General features: G+C 40.9%; 2 protein-coding genes across 4 annotated transcripts; both read right to left on the reverse strand.

Annotated features, from left to right (window-relative positions):
• Nucleotides 1-1564: 1564 nt before the first annotated feature.
• On the reverse strand, nt 1565-12391 carry dhrs7b (dehydrogenase/reductase (SDR family) member 7B). 3 transcript variants are annotated; one of them, XM_084072397.1, is made up of 8 exons: nt 12259-12391; nt 10457-10647; nt 9432-9550; nt 8597-8810; nt 6753-6845; nt 6021-6173; nt 4826-5040; nt 1565-1626 (listed from the first exon to the last, which is right to left on the reverse strand). In XM_084072397.1, exons 2-7 carry the CDS (start codon nt 10611-10613, stop codon nt 4835-4837), a joined length of 942 nt encoding a protein of 313 aa, XP_083928523.1. In that variant the 5' UTR covers nt 10614-10647; nt 12259-12391; the 3' UTR covers nt 1565-1626; nt 4826-4834. The 3 variants fall into 3 exon arrangements, with proteins under 3 accessions (XP_083928523.1, XP_083928524.1, XP_083928522.1); XM_084072398.1 differs by lacking the exon at nt 1565-1626 and having other exon boundaries at nt 3561-5040; nt 8597-8807; XM_084072396.1 differs by lacking the exon at nt 1565-1626 and having other exon boundaries at nt 3561-5040.
• A 3565-nt stretch (nt 12392-15956) lies between these two features.
• tmem11 (transmembrane protein 11) lies at nt 15957-19056 on the reverse strand. Its single transcript, XM_084072622.1, has 2 exons — nt 18985-19056; nt 15957-17196 (listed from the first exon to the last, which is right to left on the reverse strand). The coding sequence occupies exons 1-2, from the start codon at nt 19029-19031 to the stop codon at nt 16680-16682; spliced, it is 564 nt and encodes a 187-aa protein (XP_083928748.1). The 5' UTR covers nt 19032-19056; the 3' UTR covers nt 15957-16679.
• Nucleotides 19057-22517: the final 3461 nt, after the last annotated feature.

Raw genomic sequence — 22517 nt, forward strand, 5'->3', positions numbered from 1 at the left:
ACTAAAATCTTTGCTTCTGGGGGTCCCTGAAACAAAATAGTTTAAGATGGGGGTCCGCAGCCAAATGCATATCATTTTTGGGTAAAAGGTTTGAGAACCACTGATATAGTAACATAAGTGTTTCAGAAAACTTGTTAGGATTTAGAAAAGAGGAAAAGCCTAGTCTGAGACTCAAGAGTCTCCATTGAGCTGGTCATCAAATTATTGTCTCAGGAATGCGACAAAAACAAAAATCTCCATGAATTCAAGGCTTCTTGGGGTGTGTAATTGATAGAAAAAGTTTTTGTTTGGGGGTGAACTACTCCTTTTAATGGGTTAAAGAACACATGGGAGGAGGGATGTTAATCCAGAATGGAACACAGCCCTGGTAACCTGTCATTGTTGGGTCAAAATCCATTATGATTCAGCACACGCAGCAGTAGTCTTCTGTTTTACTGTTCCATTATTGCCTGGCATAGAGATTAAGTTGGTTCAACCCTTTAAGACCTGAGGCCGATAGGCCTAACAGTTCTCTGAAAAACTTGTGTTGCTATATCAGTGGTGTTCAAACTTTTTCATGTCAAGGACCCCCGAAATTATGCATTTGGCAGCGGACCATCTCAAAATATTTTTGTTCCAGGGACCCCCAGTAGCAGAGATTTGAGTTGAAAAAAAAATCGCTTTAAAATATATAGATATTCAAAGATTTACACAAATGTTCACGATTGTATATCTGCTATTTTTGAATATCCAAAGTATAAAATAATGGTTTAAGTGGTTAAAATGTTAACTAAAATGACTGATTATTTCCCTGTTTTAATGGATTAACCACATGAACCCTAGTGTCCCTGTTCTGGCCATGTTATAAAAGGCGAACATTCAGCAAAAATGGCAGATCTACAAGCTCACGTGCAACACATTCGACATACATCAAATTATATAGTTTAAAGTAGTTCAAAACTACCCTTCATGCCTGTGCGTTCGAAGGCATTAGTCAGAATCCACCATGTAATTCTTACTAGACAGTCAAAAATGAATACGCCATAGGACAAGAGATGTGAAGGTGTCCCTATTATCGTTTGTGATCCTGTGTTCTACGGTGGAGTTCATTAACCCATTACGACCTGAGGCAAATTCTACAAAGGCCTTCTAAATCAGTGGTTCTCTTTCAAGATTTTTCAAAAATGTAAAAAACTATTGCAAATGTACACGCTCGCAGCGCTGTGAGCTTGTATATCCATTTTTGAATAGCCAACGCTAAAATAAAAAATGACGTGCTTTCCCGGTTTTAATGGGTTAAGAAATGTCAGCACCTAGGCTGCCTGGTGGCTCAGCTAGTTGGTGCACTGACCACGTGCTCATAGTGAATAGCGAGGACCATAGTTCTCCCGCCATGTCTCACGTATGGCTGTGGAGTCGCATACCTTCCATCATATTGCATCAATTTCCAGCTTAAAGTTGATAGGCACAATAGCAGTAATACCAATGGGGTTATGTTCTGCATTTCTTTCTACTAAATACTGTAGATTTATCCATCAAAGGGATCATTTTTGTGCGTTTTATTCAGCACTCAGTGAAGAGTTAAGGTATGTGGCTCCTGCTAGCTCATTGCCGAGTGTTTTTTCCCACAAGCCATTTGTTGGAGACCTGTAGGGAAATACAAAATGTCATTGTATCTCATAAAAAGGACAATGTTTACACACAATACACACACTAAGACCATGTTCAAACACTCAAATACTTTTTTAAATTCTTTTTTCCATCGCTAATTAGAGCCCCATGATTAGTTGTGCACAATAGGGTCTCTGCTGGTTAGCACAACTGTTGCTAACAAAAGGTTAACAGGAAGCGATTGCTAAAGCTTATTAGTGATCCTAACCATTGCTTTAACCCATTAAGACCTGAGTCCAATTCTAAATGTCTTCTAAATCTTAAGTTTTCTGAAAAACAAATGTTTCTATATCAGTGCTGCTCAAAACTTTTCATGTCAAGGACCCCAAAAATGAAATGCATTTAGCTGTTGAGCCCCATCTCAAAATATGTTGTTCCAGGGACCCCCAGAAGCAAAGATTTTAGTTAAAAATGTTCGCTTAAAAAAAAAAAAGTATATATTCAAAGATTTGAATACATTGATTTTTCAAAAATAGCACATCTACAAGCTCATAGCGCGTCATGACGTGCTATGAGCTTATATTTGACACAGATGCTTTCCTGGCTTTAATGAGTTAACCATACCTCATTTATTTGTCATGTGCTTTGGGTTTTGAGTTTGGCGTCTTAAGTGAGGCGTGAGGATAATAAAATGTGCTTTACTTTTACATAACCAGTACTTTTACAGTGGACTCCATTTCCCCTTATATTTGCACCTTGACATATCGCATTATACACGCACAAGGTGTTAAAAGTATGCAGATTTCCTCTGGATGATTTCAATTAACCAGCATTGCAAATGGCAGTATTATGAGCAACATCTCATCTCAGCATAATGTTTGTAAACTTCCTTTCGGACTGAGTGATTTTATTTGTTGTGGGGGGGGGGGATTGTCTTAACCCATTAAGACCTGAGGCCGATTCTACAAATGCCTTCTAAATCAGTAGTTCGCACACTTTGTAGATTTTTCCAAAATGTCCAAAAATAGCAGATGTACAAGCTCGCAGCGCTGCACGAAGTGACTCGCTGTGAGCTTGTTTATCTGCTATTTTCATCTAAAATGACTGATGCTTTCCCGGTTTTAATGGGTTAATATGCCACAAACGGGATTTCACATGTAAAACATGTCACCTTCCAGCACTGTGGTGCTTTCAAAGATTTAATATGACTCATTATTTTTTTTTACATTACAGTCACATTAAGTGACTGCATAATGTAAAAAATGTTTTATTCTGTGGATAAAGAAAACGTAACATTGTATTTCTCACACGAAAAAGCAATGAGATTCATGCTTCTAGTTCATTTATATATATATATATATATATATAGCAGGTTCTGTCTTTGAATAGGGCATGCAATGGTTTTAGTTTCTGCTGAAGGGTTTATTTGTACAGTTACAATACCATTGACTGTGCTTTTTATTTTTTACAATGTAAATTCTTATTTGGACTATTTATTGATAACATTTGCAAAATGGTGTTTAAGTTAATATTAAGATGACATCTAAAAAACAAAACCCTCATGTGTAAAGAGTTTTGTTTGTAAGCTGTGTTTTTATTCTGTGTATAAAGATAGTTATGGATACTAGTGACTCTGACCAGCCTGTTCATGATCACACCACACAGAGAAACTAATATCACATCCCACAATAGCAGGTGGTGGTCTAATTTTTCAAAGAGTCTGTAGTGTGCTATCTCATGTTTTCATGTAGGCTAAATCTACAACCATTATACTAAGACACTTTAGTTTAGTTTGTGATAAAAACTAGCAAATATTGCAAAACAAATTGGCTGTGACTTTATTTTAACCACTTGAACCCTAGCATCGCAAGAGATTCGGTGTAGAGGGAAAACAGGAGGGGTCCATGGATAGATCCCTGGGGGACCCTAGTCCACCAAGTACATGGAGTTCAAGTGGTTAATTGTCAACTGTTATTTCCCGTGGCTGAAAAAGGAGTTGTGACGTCACAAGGTTCAACTCCATAGTTCTAGGCAATTAACTCCAAGAAATATCAAGGCTGTGATGTCAGAACCAACCAGAATTTAGAGTCGTTTCTAAGCAAGCACTGAACACTACTATAAAGCTTTTTTTGTTAAGACAGACACTGCAGCATTTAGCACAAATTTCAATATTTAGTTCTGAAGTTTATTTGTCTGAAAACTGAAAGAGACAATCATGTTAGTTGACGGGAATCTCATGAACTCAATGATGAAAGACTAGTAAGTCTATGATTGTTAAATGTAATATTTCACCACCCTTGGAATGGCTATGGTATATAAATCTGTATGTAGACATTGTTAAACAATCCATTTTTACTTATCTATGACTAATGGTGAATGAAAGAAGGCTTTGTACTGCCCAACACCTGTCGGCACCGAGATTCCCAAGTAGTGTTCCCATTGCTGTGGATGTGGGTGTATCAGTGATTTTCCACCGATGATGTGCATGTTTGACTAATGACGGCCATATCTAACCTGCAAACAAATATGGTCCTTTTAGAGAAGTCACGTATTGTAGGCTGGGTAGGGTACACGGACGGATAACAACATGCAATGAAAGCCAATGTTCTGGTAGTGGGCTGTCCCATTTCAGTTAAGCCCACCTTTAAAATCCATTAGGGCCAACTGTGCTGATTCCACTGCTGTGGTCAATCTGAATGACCTCTAGAGACTGGGCATTCCAAGTGTCATTACTTGGACCCACATGCTCTGTGAAGCTTCTCTCTCTTGCGTTCTCGCTCTACCATACCCAATAAACCAGGGGTCTTCAACAGGGGGTCCTCAGAGTTACAACAGGGGGGGGGGACAATTGTTTTTGTGATTTTTGCATTTCATTAACCACTTGAACCCTAGCATCCCTATTCTGAGGGGGACATCTGCTATTTTTGGGAGAGAGGTTTGGTGTAGAGGAAAAGAAGAGCAGACAAAGTACAGAGTGAAAGGTCAGGTTTACGAAGTATTGATGGTTTAAGTGGTTAAATGTCTGGAAATAAACATGAATCCAACATGATAGTGCTGTCAAACAAATCTATGAAGCTATCTATGAAAAAGTTGAATCTGCAACACATCTATACAATAGTAGTGGGGGTCCCTGCTTCATCTCTCTCTCAACTAAGGAGTCCTTGGCCTGAAAAACGTTGAAGACCCCTGCCTGCAATAAACAGCTTCACACATGCCGCTTCAACCGCTTGCGTACCTCTGTGTCTCATTCAGCTTTACGTTTTTCTTCCTTGCGAGCGCGTGAGGACATGAGTTTGAAGAAGAGTGCGGGCCACAGCGTGCGGAGGTAGACGGCGAGGGTGGGCAGCGCCTCGGCCAACAGGACGTCTTTGCTCCTCTGACGGACAGCCTTCAGAACTGCCTGGGCCACGTCGCTGGGGTCTCGGCCCGTCGCCGTGCTCTTGTCTAAAACTGGAGCCAGTGTAGGACGAGGAGTTGAAGAAGTTACACCATCAGACATCATGCGGCAATAGACACACACACAGATATAAAACATATATACAGTATAACATGTATTGCTGTTGTCGGGTAGCCTGGTAAACCCTCCCTCCGGAAATCTCATTTCCATTTGATTTCAGGAGAGAGTCTGGGCTGAACCGCCTTTCTGCAATAATCGCTCTGTTCTCCGAACCGACGAGCCTATCAGCGTCGTCGCACATCGTTCTGTGATTGACAGCGACAGTTGGCCAATCAGGTGGCGAGTTCGAGTGAGCCCGAATGAAGCCGAGTGCAGCCTGACTGGGGCCGACAAAAGACGAACGGCAGCCATTGTTGTTGTCCGAGTGCCTTCACTGTTTACTTTAGTTTTTAAAACGGTCTCAAACTTCTTTTTTGAGGCACGGAATTTACTATTAAGATATCGTTTGGACTTCATATATGTGGTCAATTAATCATGACAGAGCCTATTTAAAAATATAAATTTAGAGAACCGGCAGGGGCGGGGAGTGACACGCATGTATCCCAATAAGGCAACCTATTTTCGGCATGGCCGTCCCAAAAGTCCCGTTGCGTCACATAGTCTGGAGCTCGTCAACATGAACTGCTGATTGGCTGAAGGGGAAAAACGATCATTGGTTGAAGGGGTTGTCAGTCAACGGTATTACTCCCGCCCAACTCCAGCCCACAGCGATTATTGCAGAAAGGCGGTTCAGGCCAGACTCTCTCCTGAAATCAAATGGAAATGAGATTTCCGGAGGGAGGGTTTACCAGGCTAGTTGTCGGGCAGAAACCTCCCATCTCCAATGCCATATTCTAACTTTTTGCAAAGCGGCGTGTTTTGAGCTTGTAGATCTGCTACTTTTGAATTTAAATCCGACAGAGATGATATATACACACTGTAGCATCATTATAGTAAATGTGAAGCCATTTTGTTCAAAGTTCCATTCTCTTACCTCCATACTTGGAGCCGTCCCCTGTGACAGCATTGAGTGACAGGTTGGTTCGGATGTAACCGGGGCTGATGACGGTCACTGGGATTCCATAGCGCTCCACCTCTGCTCTTAAGCAGTCAAAGTAGGCCTGGGTGGCATGCTTGGAGGCAGCATCTAACCAAAGTGGAAAAGTGCATGCAGTGTGATGATGGTTCCAAATCATTGGTCTAGTGAAGAAAAGGGGAATGTCCGCACACGATATACTGCTCTACCGTCTTTATTTATTTACCAAAAATGATGAGCAATGTTTCGCCCCTGTGTAGATGAAGCCCTACACGGGCGAAACATTATTTTTGGTTAAATAAATTAAGACGGGAGAGCAGCATATCATGTGTGGACATTCCCCTTTTCTTCACTTGATAATCTTCGGGTCCAGCACTGTGTCTTAAGAACTGTGGAACATGCCAAAAGCGCTTTACAGAATTTGTTATAAAAAGGACAAGAACAGCGGCTTCATTTCAAACAAAACGTCAATGTGAAATAACATTTTACAGTGAGAGGTTTATCCATAATTAAAACGGTTCTCTATTAAAAAATAGCAGATATACATGCTCACAGCGTGGCACTTCGTACCACGCTGTGAGCATGTACATCTAAACATTTTTTTAAAATCTTGAAAGGACTACTGGTTTAGAAGGCATTTGTACAATCGGCCTCAGGTCTAAATGGGTTAAATGATGGAGGAGTACTCACAAGCTGATCTGTAAGGAATAGCTATTTTCCCCTGAACACTGCTGATGACCACAATATGGCCACTGCGACGGCGAACCATGGAGGGCAGGATGGCTAGAGGTGAAGGAAAGAACAATGTGAATGCCCATACTGTGCATAAATATATATATTTAATGTATCATGTTTTTTTACACTTCTTTAAGGGAGAAAATATACAGTGCTCTGTATATACTGTATATTAAAAAAATATATACAGTATATATATCTCTGCTGTCCGGCAGGAACCAGCTAAATCCAAAATGTTCATTTTTCAGGAAATGAAAAAAACAAAAATGAGGTTAGGAGGTTTTGTTCATCATTGATAAGAATAGCTGAATGGACGTCCAAGCCAAAGATTTTTTATATAGGAAGATACACATTCTCCATTGGAGCCACTAGAGGCGAAGTAGTACACAAATCCTACAAATGGTCTCCTAAGTAGGCGTGGTTTTCTTCTCCCCCGACCAGTCAGAAACATTTTCATTGGTTAAATATTTTTTTGTGTTCAATAGCACTGATTTATAGAAAAAAATGCAAAAGCGGAAAAATTGCTGGTTCCTTCTGGACAGCAACGATATACATTGTGCACTGTATAAAAAAATCGAAATCTAAAATTATTACCCCTATAGGCCTAATAGGTGCTCGCCAGTCGCCACTAGTCCATTCAATGGCGTTACCATCCACTGGAGTACAAATCCGATATAAGTGAGGAGCGACAGGCTGAGACGTTGTATGTGTATATATACACGTTACTGCACTGAAAATGTGCTCACATTTGTGCATAACAGATTGAAAAGAAACACTTCGACATATACAGTAGTTTAACAGTGATTGAGAAAAACATGATTGTGAGAACTTTTAGTTTTAACCAAAAATATCACTTACCCTACCTTTAATCAAAAGGAAAATATACTGTATTATTTTGGTTTTAAAATGCAGCTACAGTGAATCTCCACCACCTATTCATCTTCTTATATTCAAATTGGCTTACGGGAGGTCCGGCTGGCGGGCCGGCGGACCATCTCATCACGCTCATGTCACTAAGACTCAGCCATAACCATATACGATTTTTTTACTGGTTCACACAGCAGACATTTGATCACTATAAATAGTTTAATTTCCATACAGATGAATGATTAATGAATCAACTAGAAAAATCTGAAAGACCTGTTTCGTTCAATGACTATAGAGATACTGTGTACCGATATGCGTGTTGTTTGGACAAAATCTGTAGGAGTACTGTCAAAAAATGTGTTTGGCAAAACTAGGCCTACTGGTGGCGCTATAACCGGCCCATGTGAGACATTTGGGGCAGAGGTTCTGCTCTGGCATCCAGGGATTATGTGTGCACAGTTTCGCTGCGATCAAGCCAATGGTGCTGGAGATTAGCTGTCCACAGACGGACACACACGCGGATTGACAGACAGATGGACAGGGTACAAAACATAGTCCTCTGCCATGCCTTCGGTCTGGTGGAGACAATGAAGGACGGACGGACAGGGTGCAAAACAAAGTCTCCGCAATGCCTTTTGGCCTGGCGGAGACATTAACGGGTTTCAATTATGGGCATCCCTACAATTAAGTTGTTTTCCTGAAGTTAATGTGTTGCTCCAAAAGTTAAAAGAACATGTCATTAGACAGTTTGTGACCTTTAGTTTTGCTCCAAGGAGCACTTTTTCTAGTTTTAAACATATTTTTGGGGGGGGGTTTCAGAAAACAGCTCAGGATTTAGAAGGTAGCCTCTGGTCTAAATGGGTTAAGTTACCAAAGCTGGATTTCCAGGATGACAAAAGCAATCAGAACAAATGATCTACTCCCTCACTAACCTTGTGTAAGAGCGACTGGCCCAAAGTAATTTGTATCCATGACGTTCCGCTGCACCGACAGATGTGTCTCGAGGATGTTGCCCCGGTAACTGATGCCGGCATTATTGATGAGGATGTCCACCTGGCCGTAACACCTCAACACCTCTTCTGCTGCACTCTCCACTGTGTCAGTGTCAGCCAGGTCAAAGGTCACGACACAGGGGGTGTGTGTCTGCTAAGAAAGGTATACATATATATATATATATATATATATATATATATATATAAATAAAATTGAATACTTTGCTGTCCACACTTGCATAACTATGCATTTTGCTTATCTGAAGTTAAGCTAAAAAAAACAGTTAACACATTTTAGATCATTACAAAGCATCTGATTTTTTTTATTAATAGCGTGTGCGAGCATATCCCACCCTGGAAATTTTCATTTCCGGGAGGTCGACACAGAATGACACACAGGTAATGCTTCAAATAATCTGATGTAAAGTGGGTGTTATATTTCTGTCATCTAAATTAAGAAGATAAAACTTCACTAGTACTACACTTCACTACTAGCAGTCACTAGTAGACGCCCATCTTCCCACAGCGAATGACATTACTACATTTTGCCAGCGACACATGAGAACTAAACAACAGGAGGTAAAAGGGGCGTTGCAGGTTGGTCTGTATGCTTAATGTGTGCAACCGAGCCAGTAGGCGGGCTCTAGATCGGATCTGAGCAGTAAATATGCGTGAGATGAGATTCATGAGTGGGTGTCCGGAAGCGGACGCTAATTCCCGGGAGACTCCCGGAACTTCCGGGAGAGGTGGGATGTCTGTATGCGTGTGTGCACACCTGTCGCTGAATGTCTGACAAGCTTTCTGTAAGTTCCTGGACCACTGCCTGTAGCCGGGTGGCATCTCGTCCACAGAGTACCAGTCGTGCTCCTGCAGCGTGGAAGACCCGCGCACACTCTGCAACCAGAAACACACCTCTTATCCACAGGGAATATCAGCGCCGCTGCATATAATTTCCTGCACAATAGGCTATGTGTATAACTAGTGCTGGTTTCCCAAAGGTGGCATATCCATTTCCGGTTCAGTTCCCTGTAGTTTTGCTTGATTGGCGTGGCAGATGACGTGCTTCTGATTTGAATCTGCTGCGGCGCCAGTCAAGGTAAGTTATGGTAGACTGAACCAGAAACTGGAAACGGGTATGCCACTGTTTTGCATAATGTTACATGTTTTGCATTACGCATAATGTAACGTACTGTTACTGTTGTATGTTTATCCCCAAACATAACATGTTAGGGGAGATGTTTTTTTTATGAACAAAAACAATGCATAACCAAACCTTTTCCGAAACATAACATTCCAAATCTTTTCCAGGCCTGATAAACAGTTTTTTTTCATGAATTTCATGACCCTGTGGGAACCCTGTACAGTTATACACAAAGTCTACATATTATGGCATAATACACATGCCAGCTATCTCACGTCAACATCAATAAAACACTGGCAAACATATCGTTTTGTGATGAAGTAGGGCTGGGCGATATGACTTCAAATCAATCGCACGATTATTTCAAATGATTAGCCTTGATTCAGATGAATGAAAGTTTTTTTTTTTTTTTAATGTAGTGAAAACAGCAGAGCTTGTATATCAGCTATTTTCACCATTTTTGCATGCCACCATTGTACAAAGAAGTATAACATAGTGGTTAATCAGACTTATCTATTTAATCGATTAAACGATAACTTCTCGATTATTCGATTAACCTACATGATCAAGATTAAGTTGGTATTTCTTTCTGAATGTCGGTTTCGATATATTTTCGGCTAATTCCCCAACCCTACCATGTAGTACAAATGAGGCTTAACCTTTCCCTAAGCCAGAGCTGGCTCCTGTGATGACCACTACAGCATCCTGGATAGCAGCTCCCGCTCGGAGACGGACGAGCATACGATAAAGCAGAAAGACGCCCACGCTGCCCAACACCAAAGGCAACATGCCACCTGCTGCCATCACACGCTCCATGAACCGTGGCCCCGCCCCCGCTACGCCACGCAACCTATCCCAATGGAAAGGACACAAAGTAGAAAAATCATCATCACAATTACAGCTTGACATTGAATCATTAAAGACCTGAGGCCGATTCTACAACTGCCTTCTAAATTAGCAGTTCTCAAACATTTTTCAAACACTTTCAAAACATTTCAAAAATGATGATTAATGTTTAAAGATATCACTATGAGCTTGCATATCTGGTATTTTTGAATATCCAATGCTAAAATCTAAAATGACACAAAAGCTTTCCCGGTTTTAAAGGATTAAACCCTCTTCTTAGTAAAAAACGGACCTGAGTGAGTTGCAACTGTACTTGGACCGCTTTTTCCCGTCTACACACCAAATGTCTTCGCCAAAAATAGCCGATCTACAAGCTCACAATGTGTCACGCTGTGAGCTTGTAGATCTGCTATTTTGGGGAGAATGTTACCCCCCAGAATAGGGATGCTGGGGTTCAAGTGGATAACTATCAACAGTCAAGTGGTATGGCAAAAACAAGCCCCTGTTCCAAATCTCAGTTACTGATAAACTGCCTTTATGAACACAACCCACCATATTTGGAGGGGGAACATAAAAGTTGGAGCTTTGAAGCTCAAAAGTGACCATGACCTGTTCACCCCAAAATACAATATTAGAATATGGGCGTGATGTCTGGATCAGTTTGATAAACCTGGCAGTTTCCACAGCAGAGCGCAGTCAGTACAGCAGCAGTAACAACTGCTATTATATAGGCCAGGGGTCTTCAACAGGGGGTCCGGGACCCCTAGGGGGTCCTCAGAGCTACTACAGGGGGTCCGCCAAATCTTTGTGTGATATTTCTTTTCTTTTTTTACCTTAACCACTTGAACCCTAGCATCCCCTTTTCTGAGGAGAACTTTAGACAAAAATAGCAGATCTACAAGCTCTCAACGCCTCGCACTGCGAGGCGTTGAGAGCTTGTAGATCGGCTATTTTTGGCAAAGAGGCTATAGGTGTAGAGGGAAAAAAGAGAAGACTAAGTTTAAAAAAAAACGTATCTCATCTGAAACACAATTTTATACAATATAGAGGGGGTCCCTGCTTTATCTCACTCAGCTAGGGGGTCCTTGGCCTGAAAAGGTTGAAGACCCCTGATATAGGCCTATTATGCACACAAACCAGGTAGTGTGAAAGAGCATCACTTGTCCCTCCCTCACTAAGGAACTACCATGAGGGGCCCATGAGCAACGCACAAAACCCGCAATCCCTAAGTGATTTAGCCATTTAGAAAATAAATAGATACAAACGCAAAACAATAAAATCGTAAAACTTTTATGGGCTATGCGTTTTTAAAGGTAGAAACTGAGTAATGTCCACCAGAAAACAAAATATATCCAAGCTAATTACAAACCAAGCTTTTCTAATTCATGAGATCAGAAAATCTCAGTAGCTAAGGCACAGATCTAGTGAGCTCTGGAACTACATTTCAAGTAAAGTACGCAAAAGTCAGACTCGATCAAATACATCTCTGATAGTCTTGATCCAAGGCTACACTGGACAAAATAATAATGTTAATGTTTGAGCATATTTTAAATTGTGGTTCCCTAATATCACACACATGCCAGAAAACATGCTTTGTTTTCCTGGGTTTACTCACCAGAACAGAATAAGGTTACTAATACTAGAAAAATATATATGTTATTATTAGCTAAAAAGCCAACACTAAATGGCCTGTAGAAGTCACCACCAGCCCACTTGAGTTGTTATGGTGCTGGTACACTGAGATCCAAGTCAACACGGAAGAAAACTGCAACTAGCATGGGTGAGCAACCGGAAGTGTATCTATTTGGACGCCTGGCATTGTGGGGATTGGAGTTTATTGTGCATACCCTATTGTAGAAATAGTCTGTTACAAGTACAAGTTCGGTATTCAAAATGGCATCAAAATGTACTTAAAGTAGCAAAAGTAAAAGTGCTCATTATGCAGAATGCCCCATTTCACAAGTTTTCCGATGTATAAAAGTCTTTTGAAAATAGCAGATCTACAAGCCCACAACGCGTCACGATGTGACATGTTGTGAGCTTGTAGATCGACTATTTTCAAATAGCCAAAGTGTATATATACGGCTGAAGTGATTCATGTATGTTTTGTAATAATAATCTAAATCTACAAAGAAACTAGTAACTAAAGTTATCTAATAATAGTGGAGTAAAAAGTACAATATTTATACTGTATACTGTAATACTCCAGTAAAGTAAAAAATACCTCAAAAGTGTACTTAAGTACAATACAGTACTTGAGTATGTGTACTTAGTTACTTTACACCACTGCATTCTGACTCTGTACAGTTGATTATGCTGTAATGGATAATTATTCCACTTAAGAGCCTCAGTTCAAAGTTGCACTGCCACTTACCGTTGTCTTCTTTCTTTGTTGGGATTGAATACTGGTTGCCTACTGGTTACATGGTGTCTCTTCTCTTGCATATACCTAGGCCTGTCACAATTATTACATAATCACAATTATTTGAGATAATCTCATAATTGTTTTTAATATCGTCATAATCGTTTCCATGTTGTTGTTCATGCATTCTCTTTCAGTAGCAGAAATAGCAGATCTACAAGCTCAGTGTGTTGCATCAGCTAATTCCACTATTCATGTTTTTTTTAAGTATAAAGTTATTAATATGTAATTTGTATATATTTACATTATTTGTCACATCTGCCCTGTACAACTTCAAAGTCTAAAAGCCAAACAGAAATGAAAATGTTATTCATATTGTTCAAACGACAAGAACAAAATGTAATCTTTAACGGCAATTATTTGTGTGACAATTAATCGTCATGTAAAATGTCATAATCGTGACAGCCCTACATATACAGTGCCTACTGATAAAGGTTGGGTTTTTTCAACATGTGACACAAGCTTATGGAGCCTATGGAACATACTTACAGTATAAATAGAGCCTTGTCCTACAACACCCACTTCATTTCTCCCAGCATTGTCATGTACAGTAGATCTTGGGCCGTCACCTTCCTATATTTATCAACGCTAACAGGGGTTGGGGCAGGGTAGACTGCATTCCAACTCCTTACTGAGGTGAAACTAAATCACCACTCTGTTTTCTAGAGGCCAGAAAAACATCACATGAACCACCTGTGATCCAGGAGTGACAATCAAATTACAGCAGTTCTACAGTGAAAGGGTTTAACAAGCCTAGTTCCAATTAAGTTTTATTTAAATCATATGGCGGAATTAAATTTAAAGTCACAAAGAGAACCCTGTTCAACTGGTTGTTCTGCATATACTCAAACGTTGTGCACATGGGCATAAGCTCTCATAATAATTCTCCCAAAGCTTGATTACAGTAATAGAACATGCAGCAATCTGGGGAAGATACTATATATCACAAGCTGCAATGGAATTGTCCAAGTATAATGCTACCAAAACATAGATCCATTATTTTTTTTCAGATGCTAAATACATTTCAACGTTAGCTCTCTTTAGTAGATATGTTACAGGTAGATTGGCATTCCAGGTAGAATGGAAAAGAAGCGCTTATTTTCACCGCCCGTCCGCCCACCAGGCATTTCTGTAGAACCAACGCTAGAGGGCAATAAAAGCCAGTCCCACACCACACACGCACACGCGCACAACACAAACGAGCACGCACACAAACGAGCACGCGCGCGCGCACAAGGGGGCGAGCCTGAGGGGGCGGGGGCGGGCTGGCGGGCTATGTTAGTGCAGCGAGTGGCAGTTCAATGGGGCAAACCATAGAGGGGCAAATGCAGTCCCCACAACATCATTTACGATTCTGTCCCTATCGGTACATAACTCGAACGGCGCCGATTCGAATCAGCAGACCATCGGCTGGTCGTCGCGGGCACTCGCACCTGGAGGCGCTCGGGCGCGACTTCCTCAGCCTCAAGGTCTGCTGATTCGGCGCGCCTCCGTCATGGTCCAAAACTATACTTTATCGGCGAAAAAAAGTAGTCCGCGGTTGTTTGAAAAAGTAATGTCCCAAGCGGCAGTCAAACCCAGACTTCCACTGGTAGTGGATGGGGTGTCTAATGATTGATTGTCGAAGTGCGCCACTGAAGCTGGTATGTATGTACATCCATGTTGTCCTCGTCGCCGTCCTCCTGGCATCGCAGCCCCGCACCGAGCCTAAAAACAAGCGCTCCACTTCCATTCTACCTGGAATGCCAATCTACCTGTGACAGATACACTCTTGCTTTCTCCACAACACTTAAAGACACTTGGATGGAGGATAAATGTTGGGAGGGGGGACACCTCCCAATTCGACAGGGGTCTAGTACTAAAGACAAACCCACAAAAGGTCAAAAGCCATTGCAACCTAGAAGGTATTAAATAATTGACAAACATCCCATTAATGCTGATGTATATACAAGGCCCCGCCAGGTCTCAAATTTGGTATTAAAAAAACAGTTGAACCATATTGCCAAGAATTCTCTGTAAATCTTCCTAGAAATTGGGCCCAGCAAAAAAAATATTTTAATGTCCATTTCTCAAAATAGTTTTAGATGCAGCATGACAGATTTCATATTGCACAGGACACTGCACACATTTCCTGCAAGAAGCAAACTGCATGAAAATAAACTCCACTATTTTGTCATTTGACTGACATGTCAGTTAAAGTGTGTGTATTATTGTGATTGTTGTTTGCGCTCTTTTAGCTTGTTGTATTTCCATCTTAAGTCTCCTAAGTCATATCATGTACCAAACTAGTTTGCTCAGAAAACCATCATTCACTTGGATTAGGAAGTTAACCTATCATGGGCAAGAGGGTGAAAACCATAGACTGTAACCAGTGCAGCAAACACTCACACACTCAAAATGATCTGCAGGGAAAGAATTCAATAGCCATCTAGGAGGACCTTAGTCTTTTTCCATCCCAAATCATTAACTGCAGGCTACTCTACATGTATTCAGTTAATGTGTGATTACTAGTACACCGTGTACATTTTAGAGGGCATTTGATAAATGTCCCTAGAAAAACCTTATACCTGTGAAATGTGAAATTGAAAGCCTCCCCCTTTCAAATGAAGATGATCTCCCTTGCTCTCATATAGCAATCAAGTCTGTGTACACAAGACACTCCCACAGAAGGTGCTGTTATTTGATCTAGGGGTCGATCCGCCATCGCCTCTGATAATTTATCTTTTCCGTACCATCAGCTGTTTGGGCAGATCTGCTGGTCAATAAAAAAAAAAAAAAAAAAAAATCACCCTTTACTAGACGCATCCGTTCCCTTATGAATCTAGTTTATTGCCTGCTGCTGGGTACTCCATGCACTTTGTGATTTCATTTAATTTAGTTCAAAAGCTGCATGTTTGACAAGTTATTTTATTTAACATAGGTTCATTTAAATTACGTTTTGTGTCATTGAAACTTTTTAAACACTGACATTTAGAATATTGTAATTAAATAAACTTAAATCATATTGGCACTGAGAAAAACATCAGTCGACCCCTAATTTGATCTGTTCAGCATATTGTGTGGAATTGCTTTAATGAAAAAACATTTTTAAAAATTATATACAGAAAGGTGAGTTTGAAATATCCTAATGTTTAATGAAAAGATGGCGTACTGATCAGCAAGAAAGGGAGTACAGTAAAACTACGAGGATAGGGAAAAGAGCTCGCGTATACGCAAAAACATGTCTGTCCATTTCAACCGCAACACTGATTCAGTCCACAGGAACTGCTTCTATACCCTTGTGCACTGGCTTGGGGTGTATTAAGGATGCAGGAGGTGGAGGGCGCAGGGAAGGAGGCGCAAGGGTAATATGGAGATAAGTGTGCTGGCGACACGAGTAAAGAAAATGGAAAAGAAAAACAATTCCTTCTAGTTTTAGCTATATCCCTCTGATCAATCAAAGTTCAAAATGGAAGTGCCACCACACATGTGGAGCTGACCCCTGACCCTGATAACAGCTTCCACTTGGCTCACTTCTGGGGGTGGGTGGTTCTTTTTTTTTTGTCATTTTCTTTTTTTTTTTTGTTTCGTTTTCCATTTTTTCTGTTGGTTCTTAAATCCTCTTCAGAGCGCGATCATACCGCATAGAGTTCGTAGATCTTCTTGGCGCAATAGGCCAGGGCGGCCAGTGCTATTGTGTTGTGGAGTCTCTTTCTGTGGACGTCATCCCTGCGCACCAATACCACGGGCGAGGAAGAGGTGAGCGTATGCAGGGGCAGCCGCGAGAGTTTTTGGCTGTCGTACTCCACCTGGTACTTGCAGCACGGGTCAAACTGCCAGGAAATGCCGTACAAGGCGGCGCAGGCCACGCTCAGGGCGCCGGCGGGCAACGCCACGTAGCGCGTGTACTCAGGCGGTAATGATAGCGGTGTAAGGAGGCAGGCAGCGCCTGACAACACTGCCGTCTTGTGAAGGCAGTTGCCCACAGCGACCCAGCGGGCCGTCTCGTCGCCAATGCGCGTGGGCTCGATCACAATGTATTTGTACTGGGCCTCCAACGCCTGCTCCAGCTCATACTCAAACTGGTCCTGTGCATTCTCCCCATTGTAGATTTCATGCACTATGTAGCAATCTGTTGCCGCCATCACTCCCCTGTACAGGAAAAGACAGATGGAAAAGTGGGGGGAAAAGCATTAATATCGGAAGAAACTTACAAGAAATGTGCATTCAGCACAAAGTTTGTCGACCCCAAATTCACCATACACCTTTGGGATAATCATGGTTCCTGTGTATGTCTGCATATCAAATCCCATGCATATTCATAGTCACACACCAAATATATCCATGATGACTAACATCTGTCAGCAACTCTATCCATCCTCCTCGTTTTAAAGTCATATTCATTCATGGCATTAATGCTTCAAAAGTAACATAGCCAAACAGCATCCAAAGTTGGAATTAACAATTTCATTGGTTAATTAATATGTGATTATGGTAAATATTTAAGCTTAGGCGTTTATTTTCACTTGCAGACTTAAAAACTGGTTTTAAACTTTAAACCTGTTCCAATTTTAACATTGATTGACAGGAATACTTATTTATTTATTTATTAAAGTTACTTAAAGTTAAGCCCAGTGTTTTGTATATGCATCTATGAAATCCAAGATATTTTATTTATCAGACACGACAGGAAAGTGGTTTTCTGTCATGGCAGGCAAACCCAGAGCCCACGTTTACTCGCCATTTCAGGACTTAATGTACATATGAATGTTAAAAAGGTACACAGAGATACAACTGGCAGGGAATTGGGACCGTTTATAAGAGAAACATAACTTAAGTTTGTCGAGTTGGCTCACAATGCAAGCTTGTAGATCTGCTATTTTAAAAGGATTTTAATGTATTTGAAAACTTGTGAAATGGGACATTCTGCATAATGAGCACTTTCTACTTTTGGTACTTCATGTACATTTTGATGGCAATACTTTTGTATTGAATTTCGGACTTCTACTTGTAACGGAGTGTTTCTACACTGCGGTATCGTTACTTTTACATAAGTAAAAAAAATGTGAGTGCTTTTTCCACCACTGTAAGTTAGATACCATTTTGTTATAAGACCAGGTCAACAAACACTGCTAGCCAAATCAGACTAATTCACCGAGGTGTGGGACATGGAATAAAACACACATTCATCAGATCAATGCGAGGCTGGGGATACCTCTGCCATAGTTGAGTCGGGCAGAGTGTTAAAAGACAAACATCACGAGCACACATCGAGACCCTTTCACAAGCTAACGTTAGCCGTGCACACATTAGCAGTGTTGCCAGATTGTGCGAGAGAAAATAAGGAACCCGGGTCTATGACAACAAGCCCAGAAGAAACGACTAGGCCACATGAGACCTTTAAACCTTTACGTTGGCTATTTGAAAATAGCCAATCTACAAGCTCACAACGTGTCGCGCTATTTTCAAAATAATCCTGAAGAAAATGTGGAATATTTTTTAAACATTTTACACAATACAAATCTTGTATGTCCCTGACATACAATATTTTCAGATGGAGGTCTGCAGACAATTTCATATTCATTTGGGGGGGTATTTGACATGAAAATGTTTTAGCGCCACTGGCTTAAACGACATTTAAGAAACAAGCCCAAATAAGCAAGTACACTTTAAAAACAAGGCAAAAAAAACGCAACCACCCACATTTACAAGCAACCTTAGAGAAAAAGCCCAACGTCGCTTATAATAAGCGGACATGGCAACCCTGCAGCTAACGTTAGCTAATACAAGGGAGAATTCCAGTCATTTGTGTGGTTGTAAAGACGCCAAACCCGAACAATATGCGCGCTATAGGAGAGCACCACGTTGTGACATCGACGACAAAAAGTAGCACTTTTAAAATAAGTTGGTTGAATGGTACAGGATGTAAATGTAACTGACCTCTCCCTGTTTACTGGGACACCGCGCCTCCTTCCCAGCGACGCCATGTTGGAGAATACAACACTGATTGCGGCTGACGTATTACTGCCCTGGTGCACTGTGGGTAATGTCGTTTATTGAAGCAGTGGAAAAATAACTTTAATACGTACAATAATGCAATGTAGAAATACTCTGCTACAAGTAAAAGTCCGGAATTCAAAATTGACTTGAGTAAAAGTACAAAAGTATTGGGATCACCATATACTTACAGAAAATAGCCGATCTACAAGCTCACAATATGTGGCATCGCGACTCATTGTGAGCTTGTAGTTGTAGATCTGCTATTTTCAAATAGCCGAAATATATATAGAGCTTTTAAGTGGTTAATGTATGATTAGTAATAATAATCTAAATCTACAAAGTAACTATGAACTAAAGTTTTCATTTCATGTTTTATTTCATCTATTTTCACACATTGACTCATAAAAAGGTAGCAGGCCTACTTAAACCATTTTTTATAATAGAATGTGCATCAGAGATATGAATGAATAAGTATTAAGTAAATAAAGAAAATAAGGAAAAACAGCCGACTTATGGGCAAGCACATCATATCAAGAAACTCAGTCAAATCAATTAGAAGACAGATTAAATAATAACATTTTTTTTAAAGCATACAATTTAATGCGCTACTGCAGAGAACCTCCGCACTACATTACCCATGATGCACGTATGCCAGCCAGCGTACGTCGCACTCCTTACGTGTTTTTTTTATAATAGGTGATATTATGGAGAGGTCAGACTACATTTGTTGCAGAAGTATAATAAAAAATGTATATACGGAATCACTGTCTCGCGTGAAGAAAATATGTCATCGGTCGGAGACTAAGACCTGCACAAAATGACAAAACTATGGAGCACATATTAGACAAAGTAAACTATGCAATTTATGCAAGCAAATTTGATGCATGACGTATGCATGACGTATAGAAACCTTGTCGTGTCCCTTTAGTTTACACACGCACGCACGCACACACACACACACACACACACACACACACACACACACACACACACACACACACACACACACACACACACACACACAATAAAATGAAGGTACGAATACCGTACGATAGAATTGTAGGTAGGTAACTCACTCACCCATACTGTGTCCTGTACAAACCTCTCGACTTCTTGTGTCGTGTCACGTCACGTTGCACGTAGCCTGGTATACAGTGGTGGAAAAAGTACTCACATTTTGTACTTAAGTAAGTAAGTATCAATACTGCAATGTATAAATACTGTAATATAATAATCCAAAATGTACTTGAGTAAAAGTACAAAAGTATTGGTATCAAAATGTAATTAAAGTACCAAAAGTAGAAAGTACTCATTATGCAGAATGTCCAATTTCACAAGTTTTTAAATGAATAAAATATCTTTTAAAAATAGCAGATCTACAAGCTCACAATGTGTCACATCGCGACACATTATGAGCTTGTAGATCGGCTATTTTCAAATGACTGAAATGTATATAGGGCTGAAGTGGCTAATGTATGTTATGTAATAATGATCAAAATCTACAAAGTAACTAACTCAAGTTTTCGAATAATTGTAGTGGAGTAAAAGTACAATAATATTTGCCTCTGAGATGTAGCTAGTGGAGTAGAAGTAAAATTATTGAAAATTGGAAATACTCCAGTAAAGTAAGAAATACCCCCTTGCCTCTGACAGTGGTTCTCAAACGTTTGCAGGTCTCGGACCCCCAAATTGATAGTGCATTTGTCTGCAGACCGACCCCTGAAAATATGTTTGTGCCAGGGACCCACATGCAAGATTTGTGTTGTTAAAATGTTTCAAAAAAAATGTATTCAGATTTTGTCTCAATCTTTCAAGATTTTCTGAAAATAGCAGATCTACAAGCTCTGCTTTACACACAAACACAGGTATGGAACATGTTGAACGTGTGTCAATGTTGAAGTGTGAGATGTGTTGTTCTCTTGTCATGACGTATCTGAAACATTAAGATGGAACAAAGTTAGTCTGTGCTTCATGTAAGAATACGGTGTTGTCAATGTCAAACACTGCTGCCTGCTATTGGACACCCTCTACTCTCCAGGCCCTGGTTGATGTAAACCCCAGTGCTCTGTAATGTTTGCTTATCAGGCTGACAGCTACTTTTTCCTTCTAGCAAGACAAAGCAAATTTTATGGCAGTGGTTCTCAAAGTGGGGTCCCCCAGGGGTCCTTGGGGGGAGGGGGGGGGGCAAGAGTAGATAATATAGCATCAAAATCATTTTAACACCTTTATCCATTTATATGTTGGCTGTTCAAAAATAGCTGATCTACAAGCCCACAGTGCTTCACTTTGTGCCGCGCTTACATCTGCAAAATGTTTAATAATGTTGTCTTCTCCTCTCGGGGGTCCCTGGCACAAAACCTTTTCAGATGGGGGTCCGTGGCCAGATATACTGTATATCAATTTGGGGTCCTTGACACAAAAAAGTTTGAGAACCATATGATCATTGTGCTGATCATATGTATATTTTCTGTATCCTTGCAGCCTCCTCTCTCTCCCTGGGAGCTGCATGTGTTTCCTCTGGCTGAAGACGAGCCAAATTCAAGTACTCAAATTTCTGCCTCCTCACTTGCTCCGTACTCTGTCCTCCAGCATGGCGGTGTTACGGTGAAATTGGTGATCTGCCTAAATAAGTGACCATCTTGTGGACTTCACATAACTGATTGATTGATCGATTGATCGATTGATTGAGTGAATACTTTTTTAGCAGTTTGGCAAAAAAAAAGCGATGATTTATGTTCGGACACTGATGTCATGTGATGTCTATTGTCACATATTTCGGCAGGTCACCAATTTCACGTAATACCGCCATGCTGGAGGACAGAGGACGGAGGAAGCGAGGAGGCAGACATTTTAGTATTGGAATGAAGGCCCTGTTCTCTGAAGATGAAGAAGAAGCGGCGACCCCACAATGCTGCTCAGCCCCACAGCCAGGAACTACATGCCCCAGCAGCAGCAGCAGCAGCAGCAGCAGCAGGCACCTAGCCTGGTAAACCCTCCCTCCGGAACATTTCCGGAGGGAGGGTTTACCAGGCTAGCAGGCACCACCACCACAGTGCTGGCCTCCAAATAGGCTCTATGCACAGCAGCCATATTGGAAAGAAATTGAGCCTCTTCTTACTTCCTTCACAGGTGTTACCAATGATACTAATGAAGGCTCTGTTCCATTCTGGTTAGGGTGCTGATAGCATGCATGTTGGCTCACTAGAAACACTCCATTTTGGTTCCCAAATGGCCCCTTATGGTGGGTGTGTAACGCTTAGTGTACAAATGGAACCAAATGGACCCGTAATTTCTACACTCTCAGAGTTATGGGGGTCCTTGAAAATAAGACAACCACTATGCCACACTAAATGGAACAGAGCCTTAATTAGTATCATTGGTAACACCTGTGAAGGAAGTAAGGAAGGGGCCCAATTCATTCCCAATATGGCTGCTGTGCATAGAGCCTATCCCAGCTCTCTTCTCCAGCACTA

This window comes from Gymnoscopelus microlampas, assembly GCF_963454915.1.
Source record: "Gymnoscopelus microlampas genome assembly, chromosome: 11".
Lineage (NCBI taxonomy): Eukaryota > Metazoa > Chordata > Actinopteri > Myctophiformes > Myctophidae > Gymnoscopelus > Gymnoscopelus microlampas.

Excerpts from the sequence above, each read along its gene's own strand:
- tmem11 (XM_084072622.1), bottom strand. The coding sequence starts at position 19,031 with ATGGCGTCGCTGGGAAGGAGGCGCGGTGTCCCAGTAAACAGGGAGAG. Across the intron at positions 17,197-18,984 it reads GTCCCAGTAAACAGGGAGAG|GGGAGTGATGGCGGCAACAG; the intron begins GTCAGTTACATT and ends TTTCCTGTACAG.
- dhrs7b (XM_084072397.1), bottom strand. The coding sequence starts at position 10,613 with ATGGAGCGTGTGATGGCAGCAGGTGGCATGTTGCCTTTGGTGTTGGGC. Across the intron at positions 9,551-10,456 it reads CAGCTCTGGCTTAGGGAAAG|AGTGTGCGCGGGTCTTCCAC; the intron begins GTTAAGCCTCAT and ends TTCTGGTTGCAG. Across the intron at positions 5,041-6,020 it reads GGACGGCTCCAAGTATGGAG|TTTTAGACAAGAGCACGGCG; the intron begins GTAAGAGAATGG and ends CACTGGCTCCAG.